This window comes from Capricornis sumatraensis, chromosome 19 (genome assembly GCF_032405125.1).
Source record: "Capricornis sumatraensis isolate serow.1 chromosome 19, serow.2, whole genome shotgun sequence".
NCBI classification, from domain to species: domain Eukaryota; kingdom Metazoa; phylum Chordata; class Mammalia; order Artiodactyla; family Bovidae; genus Capricornis; species Capricornis sumatraensis.
The window spans coordinates 68,062,627-68,074,678 of NC_091087.1; the positions used below are offsets into that span (position 1 = coordinate 68,062,627).

General features: G+C 37.4%; 1 protein-coding gene across 1 annotated transcript in view; it reads right to left on the reverse strand.

Annotated features, from left to right (window-relative positions):
* ATG2B (autophagy related 2B) overlaps positions 1–12,052 on the reverse strand; it is a 72,622-nt gene that overhangs the window by 20,863 nt on the left and 39,707 nt on the right. The window contains exons 19-29 of the mRNA XM_068990872.1: positions 11,390–11,547; positions 10,823–10,995; positions 10,207–10,357; positions 8,830–9,029; positions 8,170–8,250; positions 6,872–6,978; positions 6,622–6,714; positions 5,991–6,061; positions 4,985–5,061; positions 4,551–4,721; positions 1,828–1,969 (exon numbers count right to left, since the gene is read on the reverse strand). Of these exons, the coding sequence (XP_068846973.1) occupies positions 1,828–1,969; positions 4,551–4,721; positions 4,985–5,061; positions 5,991–6,061; positions 6,622–6,714; positions 6,872–6,978; positions 8,170–8,250; positions 8,830–9,029; positions 10,207–10,357; positions 10,823–10,995; positions 11,390–11,547 (1,424 nt within the window). The remainder of the gene's footprint in view (positions 1–1,827; positions 1,970–4,550; positions 4,722–4,984; positions 5,062–5,990; positions 6,062–6,621; positions 6,715–6,871; positions 6,979–8,169; positions 8,251–8,829; positions 9,030–10,206; positions 10,358–10,822; positions 10,996–11,389; positions 11,548–12,052) is intronic.

The following is a 12,052-nucleotide window of genomic DNA, read 5'->3' on the forward strand; positions in this document are numbered from 1 at the left end:
GTGTCAGAGAAATTCAGGAATTCGGCAGCAGGTATTGAGTGTTGACTGCAGTTCTACTCTGGCCAGAATTTCGTACTGAATTATGTCCTGTAGGTGGCGTTCTGGAAGAACCTCTCCTTGGACAATATAGCGAGGGGAAGGGAAATAGTTGCACCAAGTATTGCCTCACCTACAACTATGGGAAATCTCTACTTGGGGTCTGGGGGTGGGGGGGTTGGAACAGTTCCTGAGCGTGTCTTCAGCCAGGGAATGATTCCGAGCAATAAAAAGACTCCTTGGGGCACTGGATACACAAATAGAACACAGATCAGCTACCTCAATATAAAGACAAAAAGTTTCATGTGTGCACAAATCTGTATGTAGGAAATTTCCTGGTGGTCCAGTGGTTAGCAAGTGGACTTGCTTCCACTGCACGGGGTACAGGTTGGGGAACTAGGATCCCTCATGCTACAGAGGTGCAGCCAAAAAATAAAATTAAAAAAATAAATCTGTATGTGAACACTTATTTTTATACATTTATATCACATATTAGACTCATTAATTCTTTCCCCATTCACTCATTCAAACCAAATCCTGTGATATGGACTAAAGACACTAAGATGAAAGTGGTGACATCTTAGCCTCACAAGGCTCACAAACTAGACTTTAAATTCTTCTGTGGCAGCATGTTGAACCCATTCACCCTTGTAAGTGCCCAGCACCCAGTACAGAATCTTGGGTAATGAAGTTGCTCAATAAATATTCATTAAATGTTCTTTCCAGCATAAGTAGGTTAGCTGCAAACATTTATTACAAATAATGCCTAGTACATAGGGAGCTAAAAATTCCCATTTGCTTCCTCAGCTCTGATTTATTCTAAATTAGAATGAAAGCAACATTGAATGCGAGACTTTTATCACATTATGAAACAATTTTTTAAAATTAAGATTTCACAACATGTAGAAATAAGAATGCTCATCTAAATAGAATAAAATTTCTATATAAATACTTCAAAAATATTTAGATACTTCCACTTGTTTCAGAATTCTCTGTCTGGCACCTCCCAATTATCTAAGGTTATTATCTAATTCTTCTCAATAAGAAGGGAACTTTTGCTACAGTATTAATAGCCTGAGTTACTACATCATTAAGGCTCACACATGCCTATCTGTGATTCTATTAGCATTAACGACCTTGCTAAAATTATCTTCTCTCTCCCTCTACACACCTAAGTCCTATCTACTTTTTCAAAGCCAACTCATCCCAGCTTTCACCAGTCTAAAGAGAGGATTCCAAATTTTTTCCAAACTGATTATAGAGTATATACTACCTTCTGAAGTGTTTTCTTCCATCATTTCTCAATCATTCTAAATACTAGCATCAGTCTGGTTTAGCGCCAGTTTATTTTACTAAACTATAAGCTACCAGGAAACATAAGCTTTATCTTGTAGTTTATCTGTCTCTCCTATAAAAATCTGTTGTTGTTGTTGTTCAGTTGCTCAGTCACGTCCAACTCTTTGTGACCCCATGGACTGTAGCCCACCAGGTTCCTCTGTCCATGGGATTTCCCAGGCCAGAATATTGGCCGTGAGTTGCCATTTCCTCCTCCAGGAGATCTTCCCCACCGAGGCAGCAAACCCACATCGCTAAGCCATGAGGGAAGCCTCTAGCCAGTATTATTTATTTACTACATACTCAATAAACACAAACTGACTGACTAATAAATACCCACCCAAACTCAGACTTGTCTTTTTAGTTACTTATTGAGCAATCTGTAAGAATGCAAACAACGTCAGCCTCAACTACAACATCGCAGCTCTCAGGGAAAAAGTCCTGGGTCTGTCTCACCATTAGACTGTGGTTTTACAGATGAAGCTGCTTCTTGCATGTCAATTTCCTCCATAGCATCACTCATCAAATCTCGTAATATCTGTTGATCTGCTTCAGGAAGTACTGGACCACGTGAGGATGACCGACCAACAGAATCTACCTACAGCCAAAAACACTAATTAGAAACAATTGAAAATGCTCTAAACAGCACATTACTTGAAAGTTATTTTAACCTGGAAATAGACCACATTTTATACAAACATGAGAAATAGGAACATATTCATTTTTCTATATTCTACTCAATAGCTGTTACATTTTTAAGTCTTTAGTATCATCATTTTCACCCCAACAACTGCTGGCAAATAGAAATAAGTGTGTTATCATCTCAATGCCAGCACCATTTAACTGAATCTTGATGAGGTAATAGATTAGAAGAGAAGAAAGGTGAAAAACACTGCACTGAAACTGGGGGAGAAAGGATCTCTCTGTAGAGGCTGATCTGCTCAAATCTGACTGCTGCCATGACCTTCACCTTTGAGGCAAAGCCACTGCAGAGCCAAGTCTCATTTCTTGGAACAAACATATACCTAAAGACAGTAGGGGGAATATATGAGAGGGGAGAGATACTAACTGCTGGGTCATGAGGTTCAAGTCTAGCACCAATGCTTAACAATTTATGTTAATGAACTATGGATTCATTAAATCCAAATCATGCATTTAAAATGTCAGCATGACTGTAAAATGGAAAGACTTCATTTGGAACTGAAAGTGAAAGTGAAGTTGCTCAGTTGTGTCCGACTCTCTGCAACCCCATGGACTGTAGCCTACCAGGCTCCTCCGTCCACGGGATTTTCCAGGCAAGAGTACTGGAGTGGGTTGCCATTTCCTTCTCCATTTGGAAAGGATAATTCAAAATAATTTCTAATAAACTGTAGATTAACTTCTATGCAGTGTACATCATGCGAAATGCTGGACTGGATGAAGCACTAGCTGGAATCAAGATTGCAAGGAAAAATATCAAAAACCTCAGGAATGCAGATGATACCATCTCTACGGAAGAAAGCAAGAGGAACTAAAGACCCTCTTGATGAAGGTGAAAGAGAAGAGTGAAAAAGCTGGCTTAAAACTCAATATTCAAAAAATGAAGATCAGGGCATCCAGTCCCATCACTTCGTGGCAAATAGATGGGGAAACACTGGAAAGAGTGTCAGACTTTATTTTCCTGGGCTCCAGAATCACTGCAGATGGTGACTGCAGCCATGAAATTAAAAGATGCTCCTTGGAAGAAAAGCTATGACAAATGTAGACAGCATATTAAAAAGCAGAGACATATTTTTGCCAACAAAGGTCCGTAGAGTCAAACCTATGGTTTTTCTAGTAGTGATGTGTTCGGGTGACAGCTGAACCATAAAGAAAGGTTAGCATCAAAGAGCTGATGCTTTTGAACTGTGGGGCTGGAGAACTCTTGAGAATCCCTTGGACAGCAAAGATATTAAAACCAGTCAATCCTCAAGGGAATCAACCCTGAATATTCACTGGAAGGACTGATGCTGAAGCTAAAGCTCCAATACTCTGGCCACCTGAAGCAAAGAAGTGACTCACTGGGAAAGACCCTGATGCTGGGAAAGACTGAAGGCAAGAGGAGAAGGGGACGACACAGGACGAGATGGTTGGATGGTATCACCGACTCAATGGACATGAGTTTGAGCAAACTCTAGGAAACAATGAAAGGAAGCCTGGCGTGCTGCAGTCCGTAAAGCTGCAAAAAGTCAGACATAAATGAGCAACTGAACAACAAAAAAAAAAAAACTGGAAATTGTTTTTAAAAAGAGAAGAACCAGTAGGGAGAGTATGTCATCAATCACTTTATTATCAATAAGACAATAGCAGGAACAAGGAAACAAAAACAGAAGTGTAACCTAAATGAGGAGTAAGATCAGCCCGAACGCAAGGTAACACAAGGCCTGTCAGATCGTTAGTGGAGATCTACTGACCTAAGGGGGCTGAGAATTCTGTCCACAGAAGAGGCCATGAAGAATGAAAACACTGAAAAACAGAAAACGCTAAACAAACTGGACACTGTTCAATCTGGACATAAGAGGGCAAAGAAGTGACAGCTGGGGGCATAGGAAAGCACTGAACTGGGCATCGAAACAGAGGCATATTGTGGCTGTATCTGCTCTTAATTAGGGTAAATTCGCTAAATTCTCTGGGTCTTAACTTATTCATCTACAAAACAGAGACAATAACCTTTAACCTGTTGACTGTGCTGGGTAAGAGGAAATCACATTGAGAAAGCATACTCAAAATTGGATCCTTTCAAACATGAAAGATAATGTCATATAAATGGGTCTTCTGGTAATAATACTAATTCTTGCCATCTACCTTCTCATAGCAGTTTTACACACAACTTGCATATAACAAGCTCTCACATGATGATAAATGTTTTCTTTCTTCCCTGAGGACATACGAAAATAACTTAAGTCTGGGAAAACATGCTGGTTGAGAAGATGAACGTTCTGAAATCAAGAGCATCAAACAGCAGAACTGTTTTCCCAAAAGGCCCATGGAATCACCTTTCTAGGCCCCACTGCCTTAAAACTAAGGAACAGACAGATATTTTTCAGTTTCCTTTTTACCCTACAACTGCCAAGAAGACCTCACTAATGTCCCCATGCCACTCATCTGGATGGAATCGGGCGGAATTAGTGATTTCTAAAGAATAAGGTTGGTGGCTGTACCTTCACCTTTCTTTGAGGAGCTCCTGGCTTCACGTCTGCCTTGTTAGTGGCATGTAAGTCCCCATAGCTTGCTATGTATTGAATTAGATTCATTAGAGCAGCACAAGAGTCTGAGCACGTTCTAACATGGACAACGTCACTCGAACAGTGCAATTCAAAGTGCGGTTCAGTCTGGACAGGACAGAAAGAAAAAAGGATAAGAACGTTTACTAAAACGAGAAAAAACATTTTTTCATAGGTTTACATTAAATAAAATATTATAATTTGTTTTCCCACAGGAAATATGTATTTATAATAACTCAATCTTAATTTTAAAATATTTTATCCATTTCTAACCAAAATTAGGCAAGTGGAAAAAAGTTCAGTATGTTTTTAGCCTCTTTTATAAAATAAAAATACTCAAGTAAAAATATCCATTTATTTTAATAACTTACTTGCTCTCCATCGGAATCAGACTTTACTGCAGTTATGGTTAATTCCAAAAGTCCCATATCCATCACACGAACATAATCTAAAAAATTTTTAATTAATAAAATAACTGAGTATAACTTTCAAAAAATGCTTATCCAACAGACATCTAATAAAACTAGCATTTCTTTAAAATTTGTGGCAGGCAGTACTACAAATACTTATAATGGAAATATAGCTTCGACCTACAAAAATCCTACAGTTCTCTTTATTTTTAGTTAGAAACAAAATCTGCCTTATATTAAGTATATATAATTTGATGCATTTCACCAATGTTATTGATATTACAAACTGGTATTACAATATTCAAATTTATAAGACCCTTCAGTTCAGTTCAGTCGCTCAGTTGTGTCTGACTCTCTGTGACCCCATGGACTGCAGCACACCTGGCCTCCCTGTCCATCACGAACTCTTGGAGTTTACTCAAACTCATGTCCATTGAGTCGGTGATGCCATCCAACCATCTCATCCTCTTTCGTCCCCTTCTCCTCCTGCCTTCAATCTTTCCCAGCATCAGGGTCTTTTCAAATGAGTCAGCTCTTTGGATCAGGTGGCCATAGTATTGGAGTTTCAGCTTCAGCATCAGTCCTTCCAATGAACACTCAGGACTGATCTCCTTTAGGATGGACTGGTTGGATCTCCTTGCAGTCCAAGGGACTCTCAAGAGTCTTCTCCAACACCACAGTTCAAAAGCATTAATTCTTCAGTACTCAGCTTTCTTTACAATCCAACTCTCACATCCATACATGACTACTGGGAAAACCACAGCCTTGACTAGACGGACCTTTGTTGGCAAAGTAATGGCTCTGCTTTTTAATATGCTGCCTAGATTGGTCATAACTTTTCTTCCAAGGAGTAAGCATCTTTTAATTTCATGGCATTATTTCAGAGTTAAAATATTTTAAAAATATTGAGATACAAAAAATAAAACTACATTCATCTATCCTAGATGCTGTTTTTTTTAACTCTTACCTCTATTCAAATTTATAGTAACAGTATTACACTTGTCAGACAGGTGTAAAGCAGCTTCATCCAAAATTATTCTGGGGGGAAAAAAAAGGTAAAATCAAGACCTGAAAAACTAACCTCAAATATATGCTGCATGATCACGTACTTGTACCATTCTATCTCACATAAATGTTATCAAAGTCATATGAAGAATCTAACTTATAAATGTCATTGAACATTTTCTTTAAAACTCACTGTTTATGAGTAACAAATAATTAAATGGTGTGAGTGAGATTAAACATCTGCTCAAATTAATTTTAAATTTCTAGCAGTCTTAATAGATGACCAAATCACAAAGTTTAAATTAGGAAAATAAAGTGCATCAAGTATTATAGGAAGTTTATACATAAATGTTTTAAAAACTAACAATCTCAAGAGTTAATTTGTGCCCTAAAAAATGAAATACAGTAACGAACTGAAGAGATATGACGAATCACCTGAGAAACAAAAATGGAAAACTTAGATAAAGGAACATGACTAACAGTAAAAGAATGTTGCTTTTAACAAATAATTGAGATTTTCATTACAGGGTTTAAGTCTCTATTAGTATGTGTTGAACGGCTGCATTCAGTAGACAGTGAGGTTTACATGGTACCTGAGAGTTGAAGATGATTTATCCAAGGCGACACTACTTGAAACGCTGAATGTTTCAACAGTAAGAAGGGATCGGATTGGCAAATAAAGAGGCCTAATATGACACAGAAACAAGAGAACATTAGTCTGTCACAACAAAAGAAACCTCCTTTAAAGAGCATTTTGAACCTTAGCTCTACTGAATACTTTTTTCAAAACTTAGGACATATCTTAAAGAGTAAAACTTTATTTTGCTCCACGTATGAACTCACCTATAATCAAGTGCACAGCTCCAGAGATGAACATGAAAGGTTGTAAATGAAGTTGGAGGATTGTATCCCAGAACAGGTTCATCAGCAATATTCAAGAAGTATAAAATCTATAATCACAAAAATATAAAATGCCCTGCTTTAGAAGAAAAAAAGAGTTTTGATATGATATCCTTAATACCAACATGAAATAAAATAGCTTACAAAAAAAATCAACCATTTAGTGAAAAACCATAATGGTAGAAGAAAAAAAAAATCATCATTTGAAGGAATTTACAAAAAGTATTTGCAAAACTAGGATTTGAAATGAAGAGATTCATCTAACAATCACACTGCTACAAGGATCTTAGAAAAATCATCTCCTATGAAACTAACAAAAATATGTATAATCTACCATCAACATGATTTTGCTTGGAATAATTTTTTTTGAAAACAAACAAACAAACAAACAAATTTTCCTAAAGTCTGTTTAAAACTCTCCTTCTGGTTTTCTATAAACCCATTGTTGGGAGAAGTTCGTTTCCCTTTCATTTATACCCAGCTCAGTCTGAAAACCAATCCTCTCACCACCATTTATCCTCCTATATTTCTATCTAAATAAAAAGGTTAGGCTGAATCTCTCTCTTACCAACAGCCAGCAGACTAACCATATCTCTACCCTCTCTCTGTATACACTTTATGTTTCAGGATGTTTCTTAAAGCATTTAAGTTTAAAACAACTTATTTTCCAAGAGCAAAGAAAAGGTTTCTAAGAAAAATGAACAAGAATTACATAGAGCACAGTTTTTATTCTCACGTAAAGAAGAGTGAACTTTACCCAAAGTTTCCTCTGAAAAAATATAATTAACCAAATACAGTTATTACATTGGAAATTTATCACATAAATCTTTATAAATACCTCAATGTATACTGTTGGCCTAGGGAATAATTCTAAAACTATGGTACTTGAATATATGGTTATTTAAAAAGGAAAAAAAAAGAATACACAGTTATAAGTGTAAGTCAACACATCATTTATTTTCCCCTATGACAGATACTGTATTGGTCCCTTCCTTTTAATGACAGAAGTTAACTCTGTCTTCGAGATGTTTAAGAACCAAACATTTGGGTAAAAAATCAATTACATTCTGGGGTGGTGATAATGTCCTATTTTCTAACATAAGAGGCAATGTTTATACAGGAGTATTTACTTCATGAAATCAATGAGCACTGAAGATTTATGATTTGTGAACTCTTCAGTATGTGCAGTACATACCAACAGAGTAAAAAATAAATCAATACATATGGCCCAGCTCTCTTACCTGCTCATGCCAGCTAAGCCCAGAAGGAAGCATTCTATGCTGGAGAGTAGCTCCTTTTAGCCCTACAGCAATGAGAAACTCCTACACAGAACAACACAAAAAGGTATGTTTATCACCTACATGACCTTCTATTTCAAAACTTGAAAAGCTTTTCTAAGAAAACAAATATCTTGTATTTATGCAATCATTTTTATTAGCTAGTAACTGAATCAGCTGAGAGCTGAGAATTGATGCTTTTGAACTGTGGTGTTGGAGAAGACTCTTCAGAGTCCCTTGGACTGCAAAGAGATTAAACCAGTCCATCCTAAAGGAGATGATCCTAAAGGAGTCCTGAATGTTCACTGGAAGGACTGATGCTGAAGCTGAGGCTTCAATACTCTGACCACCTGATGTGAAGAACTGACTCATTGGAAAAGACCCTGATGCTGGGAAAGATTGAGGGCAGGAGGAGAAGGGGAAACAGAGGATGAGATGGTTGGATGGCATCACTGACTCAATGGACATGAGTTTGAGCAAGCTCTGGAAGTTGGTGATGGACAGGCAAGGCTAGGGTGCTGCAGTCCATGGGGTTGCAAAGAGTCAGACATGACTGAGCAACTAAACTGAAGTGAACCAAATCAGGAACAAGTATTTAATGGTATAAAAGTATAAAATACACACCTTTGTATTGGACTCTGATTTATCAGACACTATTTTAACTGCAACAGACAGCATATTCAAAGTGTCTCCTCCAACACCATCTGAAGAAGCTCGACTGAGGCCATCTTCTTCGGAGGAATAAATAGTAGGTTCTAACCAATGTGGGCGGGTTGAACTAGGCAGTCGTGTTTCTGTAGAAGGAACTGCTCCATCCACTATGCCTATATCCACAATGAGAGGACAATATAACAGAATGATTACATGAAATTAACTCATAAACTTCTGTAACCCAAACACAAATCCATGCTCTTCCACTGAACATAACATAACCCTGGAGGCAAAAAGACCAAGAACTAGCTTGGCATTAATAATTCATTCTTCTCTACTAATGTTAGAATAAGTGACAAACAAAAAATTGAGATTTGAAATGTCAAGAAAGTTACATTTAAATTGGGAAATCTGATAAACATTAAGAATGTGCAAGTATCCCACTTCTATTCATGAAGTAACACAAGGAATGTGCTGAAAGACCAGTATATTCTGTATGTACTACCAAAAGGAAATACCACTTGAGAGAAAATAATCAACTGATCAGTGTATAATAAGATATGGTCTATCCATAAAATGGGCTATTCCCTGGCAGTAAAAAGGAATGAAACACTGGTACATTTGGATTAACTTTGAAAACATCATGCCAAGAAGCCAATCACAAAAAATCTTCTATTGTAGGACTGCATTTACATGAAACAGCCAGAATATGCAAATCCCTAGAGACTGAGAATAAATGAGTGGTTTCTTAAGGCTGGCTTCCCTGGTGGCTCAAACAGTCAAGAATCTGCATGCAATTGAGGCAACCCAGGTTCGATCCCTGAGTCGGAAAGATCCCCTGGAGAAGGGAATGTCTGGAGAATCTCATTGACAGAGGGATTTCTTGCCTGGAGAATGCCATTGACAGAGGAGCCTGGAGGGCTACGGTTCATAGGGTCACACAGCATCAGACATGACTGAGTGACTAACACTTCTTAAGGCTAGAGGGGACTGCAGGACTTTGAGGGTTTACCGCTGACTTTCTTTTGGGGGTGATGAAAATGTTCTCAAGTTGACTATGATAATGGTTACACAACTCTATGAAATACTAAAAACCACTGAAATGTATACTTTCAATGGGTGAATTACATGGAATGTGAATTATATCTCAATAAAGTCATTGTAAAAAAAAGAACATAAAAACCAACTTTTAATTTACAATAATTATTACTTTGCCAGTGGAACAGAACACCCCATGGAAAATAATTTCTAATATCGATTTCTGTTCTCAGTACATTTTGTTTATCAAGCAAGATTTAAACGTGTCTAGCCAGCAGTGAACAAAGCACACCTACTGCACACCTGCCCTACCTTTGTGGTAGAGACTGAAGCTGCTGCAGTGAAGGCACACGTAGTGCTTGTCATCGAAGCCTTCATACTTTGTCACACAAAACAAAGAGCCGCTGCTGAACTCTAACCAGAATTCACCGTGCTTGTTTTCCAACAGATCTCCATTATCTTGCTAATAAGATCAGAAAACACAGAGAAGCCATTAGTTAAGTGCAAAAAAGTAGGAACGGCCCTCGAGATGCTCCTTCTTGATTCGGGTCAGGAGGATCTCCCCACTGCGGCAACGCTGTCGGGCTCCTGAACCATGCAACGTGGCGGTATGAAAAATGCTCTGTCACAGGCCTCTTCGGCCAAATGATCCCGTCCTGCATCCTCCCTTACAACAGGTAAATTACTGTTACCACTCCAAGAGTGCAAGTGGCATGTTTTCCAAAAGAAGGTTCATATAATGTTTATCTTTCGATCTGCCATGAAAGCTGAATTTCCAAAGCTGCTGTCATCATGGCCCGCCTCAGAAAACTGATGGCTATCACTCACTGAAACAACCTCAAACCACCTCAATGACTGACTGAGTGTATCATGGCAGTTTTAAAATGAGATGCACTTGAAAAATCACTTTAGATTTGTAAATCCTTACCTTTACATCTGTAAACACTGCAATTAACCCATGATTAATACTCAGAAGAACTGAGAGAAAACTCTGTGAGTTCTTGTTCTGGGAGTCTAGTTTTTTTTTCCTACGAGAACGATAATTGGGATCAACAGTAGAAAAATACTGCAAAGTCTCCTCCTCAGATCCACTTTCCTCATCTATGAGAAATAAACGGCACAATTACAGCTGTTCTAACAGCTTATTAAAATAAAAGGGCATTCAAACTTGAACATTATCACAAGAATATTCATTTTACCTGTTTATTTTTACAAAGAATCAGGTATGATAATAAAAATGTACCTCCTATGTTTTTCTCTACCACTGAACTTCAGACAGTGTATATACTATCACTATAAATATAACATTTAATTAATAACATTATTAATAAACAGAAGTGGGAAAATACTATAAGTCAGTAAAAGATATAATAAAATATTGTTATAAATGGGGAACACCAAACAAACATTTTTAAATCCATCAATTTAAAAGGTTACTACTTTGTTTACTGGTAAACCAGGCATTCTAATTCAGAAGAAATCTAAAATATATTACCATAGTGAACTGTAGATTTAAATGGACTAAAACTATCCTTGCTGAAGGTATTAATCAGCTGACTGGCTACTGAAAGCCCAATACCATACGAAATATTTTCAAATGTCTCTACTGGTGAAGGAGCTGTTGGTTCCCATAGCAGCAAATCATTAAAGATCCTATAAAGACAAAAGTTGAAAAATAAATTCATAACTCCTACTTCAACTAAAGGCAAACCACAGGATACTCCTTTAAGAAGTCGCATGAATAGCAATTTTTCTAAAGGGTGAAATGAAATTTCTTTCAATGGAAAAATAATTGATATACTTTTCAGGGCAGTGAGAAAGGAAGCTGTACAATTACATACCTAGTTAGCTATCTGCCTAGTTTCACCAGTGTTAATACAGATCAAATTACATACAACTGAACGCATTTAAAGGAGGTTTATTAAAAATAAAAACACAGAAATAACAAAAGGAAGACTGTTCATGTATATGAAAACATTCTGTAAACTACAGCCTCAATCCTATGGGACAGCCAAGGGAGAATTATTTTCATTTTACACTTGAAGAAACTGCCTCATAAAGGTTAAGTGACCTGCCCAAGGTCACAAAGCTCATTAATGGGAGAGCCGGGACCAGAGCCCAGATTACATCCAGCTCCCTGCTCAGTTCTTTCCATTCC